The sequence below is a fragment of the Sturnira hondurensis genome, unplaced genomic scaffold, assembly GCF_014824575.4.
Source record: "Sturnira hondurensis isolate 20B ecotype Veracruz unplaced genomic scaffold, ASM1482457v3 Scaffold0014854, whole genome shotgun sequence".
Classification (NCBI taxonomy): domain Eukaryota; kingdom Metazoa; phylum Chordata; class Mammalia; order Chiroptera; family Phyllostomidae; genus Sturnira; species Sturnira hondurensis.
The window spans coordinates 1,518,615-1,539,017 of record NW_028087485.1 but is presented as its reverse complement, the minus strand read 5'-3'; the positions used below and the strand labels follow the sequence as shown (position 1 = coordinate 1,539,017).

Below are 20,403 nucleotides of genomic sequence, written 5' to 3'. Positions count from 1 at the left end.
AGTGATCCTGTCTCAGAACGGTGTGTGCTTGTTTGTGGGCTGCTCTCCTGCCCTAGAATGTGACCTCCACTGGGACAGGAGTCCCATGAATACTGTGCCCAGATGCACCCCAGCACCCAGACAGCAGCTAGCATGCAGGGACGCTCAGAAAATGCCTCCGGTGTGAATACTCCGAAACTCTCCCATGGGAAGCGACAGTTTAAGGATATTAGCAAACCTCAAATCCCTCAAACTGGGAAAGCACCTTGGGGTGGACACTGGAATTTAAGAAAACGAAAATAAAGATCTTTACTGTTCCACCACTGAGGCGTAAGCATCTCCAGGGACCAGGAACTGGGAATACAGGTGCAGAGATGTGAGCAAACCTGAACATCGTGAGTGCACAGCTCAAATGGAGAACAGCTAGAAGAAAAAGGCCAATAAGCCACTTCCAGAGCATGAGAAAGAATGGCAGGAAAACTAGCAGAGCCAACCTCGGGTTTTTTCCATTTTCTGAAAACCCTGAGTTTTACACAGTGGGATCTGTTGCCCACCCACTGAGCCACACCCCAAAGAGTTTATTCTTCTGCTCACACTCACAAGACTGAGTCCTCCCTCCCGGGCCCAGGCAGCCTCACAGAGCACACCACCGGGCAGAGCAAACAAGCAGACGGGGACCTCCCTGACTCAAGGGGCTCTTACCAGACATACCTTTGAGTCTCAAAAAGACTCAGAAGATAACAGAGGAAAACACCTATCATTTAAAATAGAAATAACGATGTAACAAAAATTGTTAGGGGACCAACTCTGTCCAGTTCGAGCGACCTGGGCTGGTGGGAAGAAGTTGGAACACAAGCTTTGGAGGCAAATGCAAAATAAAGGTGGTACATCATCCCAACGGCACAGGCAAAGAGTCTTGGACATCACAGCAATGAAGAAGAAGGAAAATGGCGTCCCCGCACACTCCCCCCATAGGGGTGCAGGGAGAACGTGCCCACCCCACCCCCACACTCCCACCATACGCTGCTGCAGCTTCCTCAGCTGCCCTCACGTGCCTGAAGCTGCGGCCAGTCAGATTGGCAGGCTTCTGGTACACACGGCAGACTGCAAGCCAACTCTTGCAAATTCCCCTTCATCCCCATAGCGCGTTCCCCGCCCCCCAGCAGACAGGACCTTTCTAACATGCGCCCTCTCGTTTGTTTCTGCTGACTGTGCACTGCTTTATGAATTTTTAATGGCTGTAAATGCTACTGTCAAACACCCTACCCTGCTTCTTGCCTTCAGTCAGCACTACGTTGTAAAAAGCCATCGATGCTGCTGGATGACATCTAATCCATTGCTTCTTTCCATGGCATTATTCTCTAGGATGTGCATCCGCCGCCAGAGCTCACCTGTTCACTCCCTCAGGTGAGATGGGCCGGCTTCCCACTCTCCTCCACCACAAACGGCGCCATGAGGATTATGCTCGAACCCACCCTGTGTGGGCCCATGCACACACTTCTGCATGTTCTGAGAACACCTGGCATCCTGTGGCCTCTCACTTCTCTTGGCCGGCTGGTTGGGGGTTTGGGCTGGCTTGTCTCTGATGAGCCACACAGCCCAAGCCCCCTGCCTGGCGTGGCTCAGCGGGTTGAGCGTCAGCCCACAAGCCAAAGGGCTGCTACTTCGATTCCTAGTCAGGGCACACGCCTGGGTTGTGGGGGCCATGGCCCCAAGAGGCAACTGATCAATGTTTTTCTCCCTCTTCCTCCCTCTCCCTCTCTCTAAAAAACTAGATAAATAAAATGAAAAAAAAAAAAAACTAAAGGAGCCTGAGCATTTCTCCAGGGGCTCGTTAGCTTTCTGGGGGCTCCTTCATCTATAAACTCCACCCTCTCTTCATCTTCTGTGGTTTGCAGGGGTTCCTTGTATATTCTCAGTGTTAATCCCTTGAAGGTTTTAGACATCGTAAATCTCTCTCCTTTTTGACAGCTGCGTGGTACTTGTCTACGGTGTCTAGTCACGAACAGAAGCCCTTACCTTTGCTGTAGTCAAACTCTGAGAAACTGTGAGGACAATAACCATTTCTCAGTCACACAATTGCATGGGGTCAGGTGCCCTGGATGCAAAGGCGAACAATGGCTTTTAGCTCTTGAGGCGCTCACAGCCTCCTGGGAACATAGACTTTCCATCAACCATAACATGAACACAGTGACCATGACCAGGGAGGGTTGTGCAAGGTAGAGTGAAGGATCAAGGGCTTCAGGGGCTCAAGCTGTCAAGGCTCGGTGAGCCTTGATAGACGAGCTTGGCAGGCGGCCCTGAGGGGAGAACATCCCACATCAACAGAACAGTACATTCAAAAGCCCGGTTTGGGAAAACACAGGGAACCCAGTGTGGTTGGGGTTCAGATGGAAGTGAGGCATGAACTGTGTATGGGAGGGGCTCCGACTGTCCCCGGCACACACAGCATGTTTCCTTGCCCTTCCTATAGCCCTGGGAAGCTATCCTACACACCACTGGCATTCAAAGAAGAGGACCACGTTCAGGGTCTTCAGAAATAGGGGCTCACCTTAGCTGTAGAAGTAGTGTACCAAAGTCTTAGAGAAACCCACAGACTATTCTAGAAAGAGAAGGGTGCAAAAGCATCCAAGTTAAGCTACCAAGGTGGATGTGAGACATCCATTGGACAAGTGGGCACTGTCCCAGGGGAAATGGGGACTTCCCTTCCTGACCTCACCTAGACGCTGCTGCTGCTCTTGCTGGATGCAAGTTCTTGGCCACAAAGCTTCCCAACTGCCAAGTGTGCTTATACTGGAAATGTACCGAATAAAGTCACTGGTGACGCAGAGGAATCTTACCCAAGACTCCACCAGCTGCTTCCTCCTGAAGCTAACCCATTTTCACACTCAATAATGGTCGTGTTTTTAAAGGGAAGAAAAGCCATTTGTAGAAAATATTTTGCTCCAAGCTATGTGATTGCCTTTATGCCTTCCAGTAAGAGAAGAAATCTATATGTAGAGATGCAAGGCAGCCAAGTAGGAAGGCATGGGGTGGGGGGCGCTGTGCAAACTGTAGTAAGGAGTTAGACTTTGGGGGGTTAAGATGTCAAGGCAGATAAGCTAGTAATGAGTTGAGTCACTCCACTGACAGTCAAAGGACCTGGCACTTTCCCTGTCCTCCACGCTGCCTCAGCCTCCCCAAGGCAGAAACATAAGTCTTGTTGCAGGACAGCACTTTAAGCCTTTAAGGGCGCTAGGTAAATAGCTTTAGCAAATTTTAAGAAAATGGCCTGACGCTTCCTCATCTCCAAAACACACACATGTACTGCATACAAACCAGGCATGCACGCATACATGCACATCCCAATCATGCCCAGCATCTGTGAGGTGAATGCACTTATTTATTAGCTCCTTCATTGTAGCCCCACCAGTGACATATGTTTAGGGTTGTGAAGATGCAAAAAGGGGGAGAAACCAGACCCCCGAAGATCGGTACCCCGCCATGCCCCTCCAAACTACTGAAGGCATTTTCCCACACAATCCCTGTGACCGCTTTCGGGAGATGACTCCCTATTGTGCTGCTAGGGAAAGGGAGGTGATCGTCCAAAGCCACCTCCACACCCCAGAGGCTTCCTGCTGAGGCCAAGAGGCTCGGGCCTGAGTCAGACGTCCAGCTGTAGAGGCTGAAATGGGCCAGAGTCCACCCCCCTCACCCCGAGTAGTGGGCCCCAAGTTCTCACATGGAGGATGTGGGCTGCTGGTCCGCCCTTGGCGCCAACATCAACAGCTCAGTGCCTCCCTGCACCCTTGAGAGCCTTGGGGCCCTGCCTCAGGGGTTAGAGAAGCAACCCCCCTCCGTGCTAAGAGATTCACTAATGAATTAGAGCCTCCCCCTCAGTCTCCTCCAGTCCTGAGTGGGGACCCGGGGGTGAGGGCGCGGGAGGGAGTCATGCTTCAGAAGGATTTGATCTCAAAAGCAACAACCCAACTTCTCCCTCTGGGAACAAACCCGCCCTTCCCACTCTCAAGGGAAGTAGTGCATGGCAAGCCGGGCCTGACACCTGGATCCCATAACTCTTGGAGGAGATTTGCTCACAGCCTGAACTGTTTACAGTTACACGTACCGAACCCACATCAGATGGGCGGGGGATGGATGCCTGCCCACGGAGGGGCCAGGAGGTCAATGGGAAAAATTATTTTAGTCCATGTTGAGCCTTCATGTTTGGAACTTTTAGCCAAACTGTGGCACGTTCTCATGCTCCCCCTGTGCAGATGCCAGGCCCTCCTCTGAGGCTCCTTTCCAGGGAGCTGGGGACGGCCGGAGGAGGGGCCCGGGCCAGGCCAGGGCTGCTGCTTCCACCCTTTGGAGGTCAGCAGGGCTATGTGAGGACTCAGAGAGAGGAGAAGAACTCTTTCCTGGGAACTCTGGTCACAGCACCACTAATCTGCTCTGGGCCGGCTAGGGTGGCTGGCCAGGTCTCAGGCTGAGCAAATGGCTTGGGCCCTGGGCGCTGGGGGAGGAGGCCTTCTGTGTAGCCGGCCATGTGCAGTGACGCTTTCTAGGGCCTGACGAAGCAGCAGGGCCCACGCCAAACAGATTTCACTCAGGCCTCCTCTTCCAGGAGAGAATGAGACGCTCTTCGTCTAGCCAAGAGCAACCCCCATGTTCCCCGCCCTGACTCTGAGGTCATCCACTCCTCCTGGGGGAGCCTGGGACACAAGCCATGGCTACTAGACACGAGAGCCCTGGGCCACCAGGGACCTGGGGCCAAGGGGAGACTTTCTCTTTCTGGGTCTTTCTTGCCTCAAGTTCTCAGGGCAGTGAAGGCAGCCTTTTCTAGATTCAAGACCCAAGAGACATGACCAGAATTGGCAGGAAAAAAAACAAGAGGAAGTGAACGAAAATCAAGAGGGGAAACTAAGTGAATGATAGAGCAGGAAGGAAGGAGGAAGAGCAGGAGGAGGAGGAGGAGGAGGAAGGGGAGCTCTGCACAGGCGAACAGGACCCTGTGCGCTCCCAAGCCACTCCCACTAGGTGACGGTCTGGTCAGCAACCCCACCCCTGCTTTGCCCCAGGCTCACCTTTGGGGCGTTTGTGATGTAACGGACTTGAACCAGAGATAGGCTCCCACTGTGTCCGGTGAGATCCAAGCCTCTCCCAGCTCAAGGACCTGCAGCTCTCTCTCAGGACATCGCCAAGGCCCCAGACCCCAAACCCCAGACCCCAGCTGTCACAGCCATCCAGACAGCCACACCCGCCCATCACACCCACCGGGACCCTCAGCCGTAGTTGAAAAACATAGACTGCAGCCCCCCCCCCCCTCAATGTGCTAAATGGNAGACTGCAGCCCCCCCCCCCCCGCAATGTGCTAAATGGCACACAATCGACTTTGCCCCACCTGCCATGGACCAGCTGCCTCAGACCGTCAGGCAGGAGGTGTCAGGCTGACACCTCTGTCAACCGTGGTACCAAATGCTGATATCCATCTTTACTTGTTCAAAAAATATAATAGAAGGGGATTCCACAAAAGGCCTGATGATGCTAAGGGCAGTAAGGTGGTGACCATCTCAAGCTCAAAAGGAGTCTGGGACTGTAACTGAGAATATCTGCCAAGAAAACTCTACACTCTTAACAATGGAGATGAGATGCCCCAGGCCAACTTGCCCCCATTTAGGTTCCAGCCCTGACGACAGGGTGAGGAGCACCCAAGCAGTGTTCCTTCTAAAAGGGCCACATTTGAATTTTAGTAAATCAGCTCAATATGTTCTAGGACTGTGGGTATTAAATAAAAGAAGTCAGTGAAATCTCCAAACAATAAGCTCATTCAACACAATCTTTCTCCTCCCCCCATCTGGGGCCTTGAATATAGTTACCATGAATAAATCCTGTTGTGTAAAAACTGGGGGAGAAAAAAGGAGGTGGAGGATGGAAGGAAATGGCAGGAGTCCCACTTGGTGGTGGAACAGGAAGGCTGAGACAATCCCCAGACCTGAAAGGAGGCCAGCGTGCCAAGGTGGCCCTGGGGAGATGGTGGCAACCCTTGGCTGTCCAGGTACAAAAGCCCCTGGAATTTCCCCACCTACGACCACTCGGTGTCTCCTCTGCAGCCCTCCTGTCCTTGCTTTTCAACTAGAAGTGGTGCTTGGGCTGCCCCGAACCTGGCCCTTCCTAGGTGGCCCATCCCCAGGTCAGGCCTGACGGAGCACCAGGGAAGTTTCACTTCCAGTAGGCACTGAAAGAGTATTTCTTGCCTCCCCTCCCACCCCCATGGTCCTGGCATAAAGCTGAGACCATTAGAAAGGAGGGCTGCACACCAAGTCTGCAAACCTCCGTGAAGACCCCAGAAGGGATGAAACAGACCTGCCTTTGTGAGTGACTGGAGGCTTGGACTTATTTGCTATTAAAAGGAGCTGCACCTGCGAAGTTCGGTGTCACTCATGATTGAAAGCAATATGGGCCCATATGGTCCTCATGCACGGACTCGAGAGAGATGGGAAGACAAATCCAGCACTGAGTCATTGAGCCAAACACGGTTCACCTGAAAAACATGCCAATTCCACCGAGGGGCGAATTTTTTTTTTAATGTAAATCACTGAGATCTTCAGATTCCACTAGGACCACCAGCCTGCTGCCCCTTCATTCTCTTGGGATTCCGCACCCCACGTCCTGGACAGGTGCAGCCGGGCCTGGTGACTCTGCCCTCACAGCGCGGGGCTGTCCCCTGCCTGGAATCGGGAGGGCTGATTCCCCACGCCACGTGGTACTAGGCGCATTATTGTGCTAAATCACGGGTTCCTTAATCAATCCTAGCAACTAGCTAGCATAGACGAGCGGGCCTGCCAAACACAAAGCGTTAGCCAGGAAAAATTGTGGTGCAGACTTGGGTACTCGATTTCAATTCAATAACTTTATCGGTGGAAAAAAAAAACAGTCTGTACAAAGGCGGCCAAAGTCAATTCATCAGATCCATGTGTGTGAAGCAGCAGAGTTCCCAGGGTGGGGACTGGGGCGCAGGCTTCAGTGTGCCTTGACCCTCCTGGCTCATCATCGGCAGTCTGTGCTTTGAGAAACTGTCCTCTTCTCCAAGTAGACTGAGAGCAGGTGTGCCTGACGGAGAAGTCTGTGCACCTAAAAAGCCATCGAGCAGCCTTTTTGTTTTCTACCAAATTCTTCACCCTTTACTGCTGCTCCTCCAGATCGACGCATGCACGAGCACCCCAAGGCCCCAGGTCCCATTTACAGCCTGCGACGGCCACCAGCATGCTTGACGGCATCTTCACCTTCAACCACAGGTTTCAGACCCAGCTTTCTTGGAGTTGTAAGGTCCACATGGAAACAAAAAAGCCCTATAAACCGCACAGTTCTGAGTTTTCCTAAAAAACCCGGGGCTCTGTCACCACGACCACCATGAAGAGTAGAAAAAGAAAGATTTCTAGCATTCCCAAAGTTTTCCTCCGGCCCCTTTGTGGCCAACCCCCGGCCCTGAGCCTCAGCCTCAGCCACCACTGACCTGCGTTCTTTCCCTGCGGTTTGGCTCTCCCCCAAAAGTCTCATAGACGGAACCACGTAGTGTGTAGACTTTTGAGTCTGGCTTTTTGTCGCTTAACATACTGGTGTGTATCACTCGTGGTCAGTCACCAACTGCTCGTGTCTGTGTCTTGGGCTTTGCGCTTTCTTGTCGAAAGAGATGAAATGATTGGCTCCAGTTCACCTTGGCTGTGGAGAAACCAAATTCTTCATCTAGGGCCTTTTAATAAAACGGAGGCCTGGGAATACAGTGGCCAAACATCTGCCCGGGACTAAGGGGTCTCCTGGGACGTTGGACCGTCAGTGGGAAAATCGGGCAAGCCCTGGGTAAACCAGGATGGTGGGCTGGCTGCGGTCCTAGGAAAAGCCACCTCTGAGTTCCTGCTGGGGAGCAGCAGGTCGCTCTGGCTGAGCTCCCAGCTGATGGCCCTTTCTCCGTTTCATCACCAGCACAAGGCTGATGTGCACTGTGTGCTGAGGTTGAGCAGGCGAGCAGCTGTCTTTGAAGTCTCCAGGAGAGGCTCAAGGAAGTGAGGGGGTCTGCTTAGCAAACACAGCAGAGCTTCTGTTCCTGTCGGCGCCCCTCCCTACTCCTCCCTAATATGTAACAGCCATAGAGACCCTGGGTTCACTCTCTTTTACACCAGTCTGCTGCAATGCGTGCCGGGCTCCTACTTTTTCTCTATGCGCTTCCTATTCCTCCCTTGCAATGGGATTTTTGATTGGTTGGTTTGGAAGCTAAGGAGGGAGGAAAGCCAAGGGACAGAAAACTAGTAAAGAGCTTGAAGTTCTTTTAGACTGTCAGGCTCCCTCCTACACAAACTTGCTGGGCCATCAGAGGAAAGTCAGCCAGGGCCAGGGTGGAGGTCCACAGATCAGGCTTGAGAACAAGCACTTCCTCACCCCAGGTCTCCCCAGCCCACACTGAGAGGAAGGGGAATAACCCACGGATGCTGGCTCTGAGAAGCTAGGTTGTCTGGGAACAGGCTGAGCACCCCCAACTCAGCTTCCAGTAGCTTCGAAAAGCACATGATGGCCACAGCTGGTGCCCAAGGTAACTGTGAGGACCCCCGCCCCCAAGGAGGCAGACACGGGAGGGGTCAGAATCATGTCACAGAAGTCTCAGTGCACCTGCTTCCTTGAATTAACTTAACATTGTCTTTTCTCACAGTATATTCCAGTAGCTCTTGGAAAGTATCCACCAAGCAGCCAGTGATGCAGGTTAGTAATCGTTATCCTCATTTGTACAGATGAGGAAACAAACCCGGAGACATTAATTGACTTGCCCAAGGTCGCGCAGCAAGTTAGTGGCAAGGCTGGATTAGAACCCTGAGCCCCAGAGTGCCCAGGCTGACACCCAGCTCCACGAGGTCCCTCAGCCTTCCATCCAGAGCCTGACGGCCAGGTCTGTGCCCTCAGGAGCCCTGGAGGCCAGGTGCGCTGCTGCAGAGGGCACAGACAGGCTCATACTCACAAGCAGAAACCTGAAGGATCCTTCTCTGTACCACCAGACAGCAACACCCCTGCGCTGGAACAGACAGAAATAAGGCTCAAGTCGGGAAAGTGCAGGGCGGCCCCTGCAAGCTCACATCTCCGTTTCTGAATGTGGCTTTGTGACTGTACTTCAACCCCCTCTGCTCTCCAGGGCCAGAGCATGGTACCCCTGCCTGTAATTCCTTCCTTCCTTCCCCAGTCACGGCCCAGGGGAGAAAGACAAGACCCCTGCCTTGAAGGAGCTCAGTCTAATGGGGGAAACAGACACATAAACATATAAGACAACGTGGCAATAATTCAACAAATACCTACAATGTGACAGGCCCCGATAAGGCTCTACCTAAAAAAAGTGAGAGAACACAGGGAAACTCGTTGGGGGGCGGGGGGGGGGGGGCTTCATGGAAGAGGAGGCGTGGCGGCTTAGCTCCTGAAGACCAAAGAGACAAGGAGTGGGTCTGAAATGGCTTCGAGTGCTTCTTTCTAAACAAACCCTGCTGTTATTAAGAATTCTACCCTTTAGAAACTCAAGTGTCAGGGGTCGTGTACGCTGTTTCTGCCTTTCTGAGCTCTAATCTCCTTAAGCCTCAGTTGGTCTGTCTCTCGGAGTGTTCCAGAAGGTGGCTGTGGCACCGCTGTCCATCTCTGGAGGCACCGCCGTACAAAAGTCCTTGAGAGACAAATTCCCAGCGTGGCTGATGGCATTCTCTTTCCCTCGAAGTTCACTGCTTTCTGCTCTCAACAGGAAGTTGGCTTTATTTATAAGAATCACAATTTTAAACTGACCTTTGTTCGGCTACCCGCATGCCCTCCCTCATTCCCTCTCCCCCTCAAGACAGCCTCCTCCCTCCAAAGATTCCTCAGCGACCACAGAGCAACCAGCACCGAGAGCTCAAAAAGTCAACTGGGCAAACACTGGAGGCTGCTTTCCAGGTGGGGAAACTGAGGCCTGGGGAGCTCAGTGACTGGCCCAAGGAAACAGAACATGTGGTTCTCCTGGTTCCTAAACGTCACTGCACTTGACTGCTCCCCACTCCCCCCACGGCTCAGCCTGGGCTCTGGGCAGACGTGCCATCCTCCTTTGGCTTGGGGGAAGTCTCCCTTCTCTGAATGACAGAAGTCTTTGGAGAAACATTTCCCATCATTAAAGGGATTTGGAAGAAAACTGGCACAGCTGCCTAAGCTTTGAAGCTCCTTGGCCCCTCCTGGCCCCTTTAATTGTGCTGGGAACCAGCCCAGTTCCCAGAGCTCCTACCCCTTCAGAAGGGAAAGGCTCAAAGCAGAGTCCCCCCACCCTGCCTGGTCATTCAGCACCAAAGGTGACCTCTCTGTAGTTCTGTCTCTGCCAAAGCCTCAAGGGCTCCCACACAAAGAGCTTCAAAGTCAGAAGGGCTCAAGGTCAGATACAACCATGAGCAAACCCTGAGCTTAGGATCCTGAAGCATTACATCTGAAATTGTTTCAAGCAGTGTTCCCACAGCCTTGTAAAGCCTATAATGGTGCAAGGTGAATTGCGTTTGATTTCCACGAGCGGCACAAGATTTGGCTGAAGCATACCATGAGAGTATTGCGAGGGGCATCCATTTCACCCCCCACTCGCTTTAATTTTCCAGGTGAGAAGTTGTGTAATTATTTTTCCCCCTGGTGGTCTCAACTTTGGCTACACATTAAAATTGCCTGGACCCCTTTATGAACAACAATGCCAAAGCCACACCCTAAGACCAATTAACTCAGAATGTCTGGGGTGGGGCCTGCATGTGGTTTGCAGCGCCTCTGTGAGCCCCAGGTGTGGCTAAGGTTAAGCACCACCAGAACTTCAACAGGGAAAACCTTGGACTCCCAGGCATGGAAGTAGAACAGAACAGAGGATTCCTCTGAAGGTAAAATGAATATTATTAACCAGCCCATTTCTTCCAATTAGTTTTTCTCTTTCAGCCCTTCCTGACCACAGATTTCAGGAGTCCCATGTAAGCTTCAAGTATTTTTACTGGCTTGCCTCGTCCCAGCCCGCCTTTCTCCACCTTGCCATACCCTAAACAGTGCCCTCTCCTGAGAGTCAGGTGACCCAGCTCAGAAACAAAACCACGCAGGAGAATGGTTGCACTGGCATCCACGGTGACCCAAATTCAAGCGACCATCTCCAGGGCGCCTGTTGGGATCCAAGCGTGATGCAATTTCAGGAAGCTTCGGTGTGGACGTTCCACATGTGAGCCCCAGTAGGTCAGTCACTTTTGGCCCTAGACACACTCGCCAGCTGGAAGAGCGGTAGGAACCAGAATCCTTGACTGAACGGTCAGTTCAGCCAATGGGCTCAGGCAACCATTCGAGGACGCCCTCAGGAGAGGCACCAGTATGTAAAAAACGCAAGGGCAGGAACCTTCCCAAGGCCCCCTGTAAAACTCAGCTCTGTTTATACAACACCAACGAGATTCACATACAAGACACAGCAACTCTAGGATCACTTTTTTAAAAAAAATATTTATTTTTAGAGAGAGGGGAAGGAAAGAGGGAGAGAAACATCAATGCGTGGTTACCTCTCTCGTGTCCCCCACTGGGGACCTGGGCCACAACCCAGGCACGTGCCCTCACTGGGATTCGAACTGGCCACCCTTTGGTTCGCAGGCCAGCCCTCAACCCACTGAGCCACACCAGCCAGGGCTCTACCATCACTTAATGACAGCTCTCATAAAAGCTCTCTATCTGGGAAGACACCCCGCCCTTGTTTTTGCCCGTCCATGGCTGTCTAACAGAAGAGTTTAGAATGAGTAGGGACAAAGTCTAGAGATGTTTCTGCACTAGACATAGGGTGACATTCCCAGTATTCTTTAGCTCCAGACATGTCTCTACCTCCTACAAAACAATGGACATTCAGGCTGGCGCCTACAAAGGAGAGCTAGTTTTGGAGGGTGTTCAATACGTAACACACTGGGGAACATGGAAAATAACTTCTCCAACATCCACCTCTTGATAAGACTTACAAATTAGAGGAAACATCTTGAGAATCTGGAGACAGTGGTGAAGCATTCTATTCTATGTGGGAGAGGGGAGAGCTCAAACCTGGAAATTTAGAAACCTAGAATGAGGCACTTAAAGAACAAAATTTAAAAACACTATCCCCAATCAGAATTCTTCTTACATATGTCTGACAGCCAGAGCAGGTCTTGCTGTTTTTAAATTTAACTCTGTTGTTGAAAACACTAACCCTTATCCCATAATTACTCAATCTTACCTTGGAAAGGGGCGAGGCCTCAATCTCTGACAAGCAGGAACAGAGGAAGATTCTAGGCCAATTAGTTGAAGATTGGGCCCAACATGCTTTATTTTGCACAGACCAACATTTTAATTCAGTGAGTGTTCAAAGCACAGCTCATCTGCTTCTCTAGAGAATGGGGAATTTTACAAGGAATTTGGAGGAACCCCCAAATTCCTCCGCTGAAAGGTAGAGTGAACATCCGGTAACATTCACCCACCACACTTGATCTTTTCTCAGACTCCAACAGTAAAAGACAAGCTGGACTAGCCTCTGAAATTCAGATAATTCTCAAATGCATCTGCCTATCACTCTGTCCGATTTATTGCAAAATGATGAGGCAGAGACATGTGTTACAAAAACATCAACACTCGAGACTGGAAATGAAGTTTCCTTCAGTTGGCAAAATGCCCCTAAGGTCCAGGGTAGGAGAATTTTACGTTCTCAAGAGGAAAAGATAAGAAAGAAGCCTTTCTCAGGTCAAGGGCCAAGTCGAAAACTATTAACACAAAAACCTTCTGATAAGAACTGGGCATCGGGAAAGCAGACCCCAAATCTGTCCTAACTTAAAAAGATTTTGAGAAAGTAGCTTGCAACCTGGACCTAACCTGGAGCTACCCCAATTCAGGGGTGGCAGCCCCAGAGCTGGAAGGAATGCCAGGGGCCAACACTTGCCCTCCGGAGGGCAACTCAAGTCCCGAATTCCCTGTGCGGGTCCCTACCAAAGGGCAGAGTTGACGGAATCAGGGAGAGAGCAGCAAACTACCATTTTACAGGGAGATGGGCTGTGGCTTCCTCCAGTCTCTGAGATTACTTAAGGGCGCATTCAGTGATGCATCAGGCACAAAACTTAGTCTCAACAGAATTTGAGACAAAACCCCCACCCCCTTAGAAACGTGGGAGAGGCTCCAGGGACGGTTCACAGAAAGACACAGAAAGTTGCCAACTAATTTAACCCTGCAACCCCAGCTGGCTTGCCTGCTCCCAGCAAAGCCCCTTGCTTTACACCTGAAGCTCTGCCTACAGTTTAGGTATTTCATCCTCAACTGTAGCCAGGTGACGCAGATGAGAAAAAGCAGTGGGAAAATCAAGAGTCGCGGCTAATTTAGGGAACTAAAGCCAATCCCTGAAGTTTCCTTACTGTCCGTTTCTGAAAACAAACCACTGGTAGCGAGACTCCCTGGGAATCTGAGCACTCGCTTTTCTTCCTCTCTCCCCGGGGAAAATAAATATAGTAACGGTATTTCCTCTGTCAGGTTTGGCAGAGACGAGTCCAGGACAAGAAAGTGCAAGAGGCTTTCCCAAAAGAAAGGGGGTGGGGGTGGGTAGAAGGCGCCCGCAGCGTCCCATTTGAGGGGCAGCTCCTGAAATTCCTTTTTCCAAAGGTCTACAATCCGAGGCTTCCAGACTCCAGTCCCGGGGCTCCGAGCACGGGTGCGAGCTGGACGCGAGGCACAACCCAGGCCGGCCCGCCCACAAGAATTTGACCGACAGCCCCGGCCAAACCCAAAACTTGCCCAGCTGCTCACTGAGCTAAGCCCTGGGTTCCCGGCGCCTCCACGCGCTCCACCTGCGGGGCACCCGGTTCACCCCGGCCCAATCCCTGCACCCCTCCCCTCTTGGAGGGGTGGGGCGGGGGAGAGAATAGCTCGGAGACGCACGATTACAGGAGCAGCGGGACGACTGAGGCGGCCTGACCTAGGTGGGAGTGGGGCTGCGCGCCCACCCCACCGCCAAAGCTCAGCCCCGCGCAGGCTCTTTCCTCGGATCTGCGGGAATCCTTCCACTCCTGCTGGCGTCCGGGCGAAAGGATCTAATAACACGCCCCTTTGCCCCGAAGCCGTCCCTCACAGTTCCGACCTCAACCCGGGCCTCCTCGGGCCCCAGCATCGTTCCGGGACCGCCCCGTGTTGGCGGGGGGTTGGGGGGGGGCGGTCGCCACGCGCACAATCTCTCCTCCAACAGGTGAGAGGCTCCGTCACGCCGACCCCAGCCCTCCGCGCCCTGGGAAGATCAAAGGGCCCGGGCCACAGCCACCACCTAAGAGCTCATTTACCCACCCGCGACGAAGCTGTGGCCCCGGTCTTTGGTCCTAATCTGAGCTGAGCGGGTTAGGCGGCTGCGCTCACCTGAATCCCAGCGGGATGTGAGGCGCACGAGAGGACGTCCGCGCCATCCCTAACTCTTCCGGACGCTTTGCTGGGCGGGAAGAAAGTGGGTGCACGCGGCTGGGAACCCGTGTCCTTACCTTTGTACCGCTCCATCGGGACCTCGGCTCGCGCTCCTTGCGGCTCAGCTCCGGCGCAGCGCTCTCAGGGCAAGGCTCTGCGCCCCGGGCGCCGCGCTGGCCCCTCCCCGTGATGTCACGCTCGCGGCGCGACCTCCAGGAGAAGCTGCTGCGCTCGGGGCTCTGGGACCCGGCCCGCGCCCGGCGTGCCGCCCCCACCGGAGAACTGCCACCACACAGGTCCGAGCGCATCCGCGCTCGCTCCCCTCCCCTCCCCACCGCTTGGCAGCGCCTTCGCGTTCGGACCCCTGCGGCGGCGGCAGGGATCTAGGCCGGGAGGTGCCCACACCCTACGGAGAGGCTTTCCGGAGCGGCCGTCCCGGGCGGGCCTAGGAGCTGTCTTTCCAACTGCAGGGATGCCAACCCACTGCACGGAGGAGGAGACTGAGGCTGAGCGGGGGAGGCGGAGATATGCCTAGAGCGCCTCCCGCTTGACCCCCGGGCCGGCGCGCTTTTGCCCTTGGTCTTCCTTTAGGGGAGGTCAGGGGAGAAGGTGGAGACGACAGAGCCCTGCCCCCTGGCCTGCCCCAATTCTTTGGGAATCATTCTACTCTCTTGAAACCTCTCCTGGCAACCCCTGCCTCGCACACATGAGGGTGTGTGAAACGTCTACTTAAAGCCCAGGTTCCCGGGCGCCATCATCCCAGGCTCTCCTGAGAAGGGTTAGAATTTCTAGTGTCACCTGGACAAGTCACGCAGCTCTGGTTCCTGGGCGGTGCAGCAGCCGAACACCCAGCGGGGTGACAATCTGTAGGGAGCTCAGCCTCGCCTCTAACTCCACCCCATGCCGCTGCCACCCAACGCCACATTCTGTCCATCTTTTGCCATCTGTCCCTCCAGTGTCTCAAGATGGCCAAGTCCCCTCCATCTGCCCCCCAAGGAAATCCAGGTTTTCCTTTAAACTTCTCGATTTTCACTTTTAACTCAGTCACGGTTTGTGCAGGCCCTCCGATTGTTCAACAAGCCTTCCCCAGCTTCCCTGAAGGAACCGTGAAGGGAGATTTGTTGGTTTTGCTGCTGTTTTCCGAAAGACTTCTTAATTCTTCTTGGAACAGCAGATTCAGCCCTGATGTTTGGAGACCTTTGCCCTAGCAGTCTTTGTTATTGTTAGCGGCTCACATCCAGGGAGCCCTCCCCACAAACCAGGCCCAGCGAGGGCCTTAGGGGCTGTGCCTTTAATTTTCCTGACCCTCCTGTGATGCAGAATCTGTTATCACCCCAGCATCTGGTTGAAGCACCGGAGGTTTACGGAGGTGACACAACTTGCCCAAAGTCACACAGCTGGCAAGGACCAGAGCAGGTACTAAATCGAGGTCCCCTGCTTCCTCAGCTCTCCTGGGGTTCACAGGAAGTGCCAGGCTACCCGTTGCTGCCTGTGGAGCACGCAGACAAGTGAGCGGTGACCACACAGCCAGGGAGGGACTCTGGTGGGACTGAAGCACAAGGGAGCCTGGAAACCCAGCAGAGGCCCCGAGCCAGGCTGGAGGAGCCCGGTAGGTCTTCTTTCTAGAAGAGGTGATGGCTAAGCTGAGTGTTAAAACCTGAGTGACAACCGGTGAGGGGGGCGGTGGAGTGAGTGCAGCCTTCACAGCAGAAAGGACAGCAAGGTCAAGGCAGGGAGGTGAGCCATTTCAGGCCCAAACATTTCTGTACTTCTGAAGCCAAATGAGAGAAGCCAGGAGTAGAGGCGGTGAGGCTGGAGAGGCAGGCACCGACCTGCTCAAGAGCCCGGAACACCAAGTGATTTGAAAGCCAAGGGGATTGGGCAGCATTGAAAAAAAAAGCTGCCTCAGGGCTCCTGGAGAGGCAGAGGCACCAGCCCAGGGAGAAGTAGCTGGGGTGGTGGCATACCAGGTGGGGAAGAGAGGACTCAGGGCAGAAACACGTGAGAAGTTCAATGCCAGGGCTCTGCCTGTGTGCAGAATGTGACAAGGAAGAGCTGAGGATGACCCCACAGTTTGCAGCAACATGGGTGACTGAGGGGAGAGAACCACCACCACCCACATGCTCAGTCGGTCCGCAGATATTACTTGAGGCCCTGTTAGGTGTCAGGTGTCACCAGCTAGGGCTCACAGGGCATGAGCAAGGCCCTGCTCTCAAGAGACAGCTGTGGGAGGTAGGTGGGGCCGTGGGGCCAACAAACAGGGAAAAGGTGAACATCCCTGTGTTGTACACAGAGACAGGTCAGCAGGTTGGGATGCTTTGGGGGGGGGGGAGAGAAGGGCCCAGTCCATTATTTCATTTAATTCTCTGTCACTGTTCCCAGTGGGTGGGGCTGGTGAGGGTTCAAGAAGTAGAAAAGGTGGAGGGTGTGGCTTGAGGGCTTTCAGCTCAGGAATCAGAGGACAGGAGACAGCGTGCAGGGGACCTCATACAAGCAGGTACTGAGGAACCAGGTCAGCAAGGAGGGAGCTCTTGTACTTTGTGTTTTCTTTTTCAATCTCTCCTCCCCCCTCCCTTTCCTCATCTTGCCAGTGGCCCACATGGTGCTCACACTCCAATCTAGTGTCTCTGAGATCATTATCAGTGCATCTCCAGTTTCCTTTCAAATTCTCAGAATCTGATTGCGCAGCCTCAAGTCTGGTGACTGGTCACTCTTGGCCAGATGCCAGCTCTGGCAGCGAGCAGGGGACAGCAGGGTGAGGTTGCTCAGAAGGCCCAGCCCCACTCAGCCGGGGCTTTGTTTGCGCTGACCCTTCCAGAAAGGGCAAGGGCAGGGCTGGCTCTGACTGAGGTCTGAGGTTGTGGCTAAGAGCAAAAGGCAGGGGTTAAATGACCTCCACCCAAGCAGTCTCCCTTGTAGAACTGGAACTCAGAAATCAGGTTTCCTGATTGCAAACCCTGCGCCTTGTCACACCGCTCAGTTCCGGCTTCCCTGGGGTTCTGGCTGCCCGGGGCTGCACCCTAGCGAGTCCTCTGGTGGCCGCCTCTGTAAGCACGTCCTGGAACTGCACCCCCTCTCTGCAGGCTGGGGGAGAGGCCCCTCTCTCTCATGCCCATCCCTCTCCCATTTCCCCCGCTGGCTCCAGCCCTTTAATTACTTCTTCCTAAACCCTCTCTAGTTTTACTGATGGAGATTTGGCAAATCCCAGAGGCTCTAGACAAATGAAAATCAATCAGAAATGTGGGCAGGGTGAATTTAAAATGGGATTTTGCTGCCGGTCCAAGACGGAAACCGAAACTGGACTTAAAACCATCAGGAGGAATCCTTAGCCTCCAGAATGCTCAGTGCTGCTCCCCTCACCTCCTTCCCCAAACCCGGGTGCTGTTTAATCCTGTGTCTTCATTTGCTTTGCAGTTTCCACCAAGGGCGGCTTATGCTCAGATTCTAAATCATGGAGTAGCTGGCCTCTGGGAAGAGAGGTTCGGGTTTTGAGCTCGTTCTCAAGCTTCGGCTGGGACGGCTGACCCCAACCCAGACTGCAGGCCCTGGAAATGGGCTGCTCTGCTGTGGAAGGTCCTGAAACTGAGCTGAGCACCCCCACCCTGTGGCCTAGGAGGCGGGTGTTTCCACCAAGCTTAGGGACATGGGGTGCATGGGCCCTCCAGCTGTGTGGGTGAAGGTGTCAGGACCCACAGCCGTGAACTCCAGAAGGCCTCAGTCTCCAGTGACTCTGAACCGGTTCGCAGCACAGGAGGGTTTTCCAACCACAAGGGGGTTTCTCCAGCGAACTCAACGAGGAAGGGCACCTACTGAGAGGCAGTTGCTTGACAAACTTCATCCTGTTTAATTCTCACAATGATCCAGGCGGCCAGCAGAGAGCTCCTTCTCCCCTCATTTCACACGTGGGGACCTTGCTCGGTAGTTGCCAGAGGTCACTGCTGCGCAGGTCAAGCCACAGGAGGGGTGTTTGGCCCTGACATCCCATCCAGCCTTTCTTTCGTAAATATGTCTTGTCAAAGCCACCTCCACGGCTGTTCTTTCCTGCGTCTTTGCTCACTCCCCAGCAGCTGGCTCCAAAGCCACCCCTCCCTGACCACCCTCTGCTCCCTCCAGCTGTCTGCCGCCCACTGACCTGTACATGGCATTGAGTTCGTCCTCTGTTTAATACGGTGTTCAATACGGCCCCAGCACAGGATGGCTGCTCCTTCGTGCCTGTCTGATGAATAAATGAATGACTTCCATTTTTTTCTCTCTCTCACACAAACTGTCCTTGCTGGTTTGGATCAATGAAACAAATAATTCCTGAAGGGCATACGAGGCCTGGGTGGGCCTTGGGGTTGAATGAAACACGTTGGCATTTGAACCAAGCCCCGAGGGGATGAATTAATTTTTTTTATTGTGGTAAAATACACACGACACAACATTGACCATATTAACCATTTTTTAGTGCTCCATTCTGCTGGGTGAAGTACATGCATGTAGCATGTACTTCATGCTACACACATGTAGTAGCATGGGCCGCTGCCACCATCATCCGTCTCCAGAATTTGCTTATCCTCACAGACAGACACTCTGCACCCATCAAATAAAGAACCCCCATTATACCCACCTCCTAGCCCCTAGCAACTACTTTTTGTTTCTATGAACTTGACTACTCTGGGTACCTCATGTAAGTGGAATCATACGTGTCCTTTTGTATCTGGCTTATTTTACTTAGCATTAATGTCTCCGAGGTTCATCCATGCTGTAGCGTGTGTCAGAATTCCTTCCCTGTTTAAGGCTGAGTAATATTCCATTGTGTGTATAGACCATGTTTCACTTATCCATTCATCTATCAGTGGACATTGGGGTCATTTCCATCTTTTGGCTATTGGGAATAATGCTGTTATGAGCACTGATGTTGAAATATCTGTTCAAGTCCCTGCTCTCAGTTGCTTTGGGGACATGCCAATGAGGGCGACTGCTGACTCATGTGGTAATTGTATGCATTTTCCATGGCGGGTCCACCATCTCGCAGTCCCACCAGCATTGCACGAGGGTTCCAATTCCTCTGCAGTCTCACCGACACTTGGCATTTTCTTTTAAAAAAATGATATCCATCCCAGTGGGGCTCCTTCCTCCCTTAGGACTCTGAAGTCAATATGGCATACAGTTGACATTTCCTAAGTATGAGTGGTTGCTACACGAGTGTTTTCATGTTATGCAGTGGGGACCACTGGCCAGGGCCCAGTCCCATCTGTTTGGGGAAACCGAGGCCCGACATCTCTAAGTCTGAAGTGCTCCTTAAGTACCCAGGTCGCTAGGCCTCTCAGCCGGCTGGTGGAAGTACTCCAGCATTTGAAATCCTGACTATTTGGCCTTAATGAAAGAAAGCCAAGGCTGAGAGAACAGGAGAGTAGTAGGGGAGAGGCAAGGGAGGCAACTGCAGGAGGGGGACCCCTGGGTGCCTCCCTGCGCTCGGCTCTGTGTGAGGGTCTGTAGAGCAGGTGACAACAGAGAAAAGAAACATTGGCATTACGCTCTGGATGTCCTGGCCCCCTTATCTGCACATGTCCCCAGACACAGTGGGACAGTGGAGGGAGGGTTACAGCCCACAAACGGGGGCGAATAAGGTTGTTTTCAGCTGCAACTCTAGGAAATTTTCAGCTCAGAAAAACACTCCTGGTCTACTTTGGTCACCATTCCCATAATGATTTAGTTTGTGCAAAAGGGCTATTTATTTTTTATGAAGTTCCTTTAAAATACTCCTGTGAGGTAGAGTAAGTGAAAGTTAATTCTCTGAAGACCTAAGTAGTTGAAGATCAGAGTCCAAGGACGTCAGTTTTGGAAGTGGTGGACTCGGGACCCCTCATTGCACACAATGGTGGACTCGGGACCCCTCACTGCACACAATGGTGGACTCGGGACCCCTCACTGCACAGAGAGAGGTCAGGGATGCCAGGAGCACGTGCGCTTGCCTGGGTCATGAGGTGGGTCTGGGGCTCCTTCGGACCTCCTCTCCAG

General features: G+C 53.1%; 1 protein-coding gene across 5 annotated transcripts in view; it reads right to left on the bottom strand.

Annotated features, from left to right (window-relative positions):
* The window catches only part of AFAP1L2 (actin filament associated protein 1 like 2), a 91,113-nt gene extending 76,532 nt beyond the window's left edge, over nt 1-14,581 (bottom strand). For 2 of the 5 annotated variants that reach the window (XM_037063867.1, XM_037063865.1), the window contains exon 1: nt 8,963-9,011. Coding sequence is in view for 2 of the 5 variants with exons in the window: in XM_037063869.1 (XP_036919764.1) it covers nt 8,963-9,016; nt 14,478-14,493 (70 nt within the window). In the remaining 3 variants the exon portion in view is untranslated. Of the gene's footprint in view, nt 1-8,962; nt 9,017-14,477 lie in introns of those variants that run through there. The other 3 variants (XM_037063869.1, XM_037063870.1, XM_037063868.1) reach the window with 3 other exon arrangements.
* Between the last annotated feature and the right edge of the window lie 5,822 nt (nt 14,582-20,403).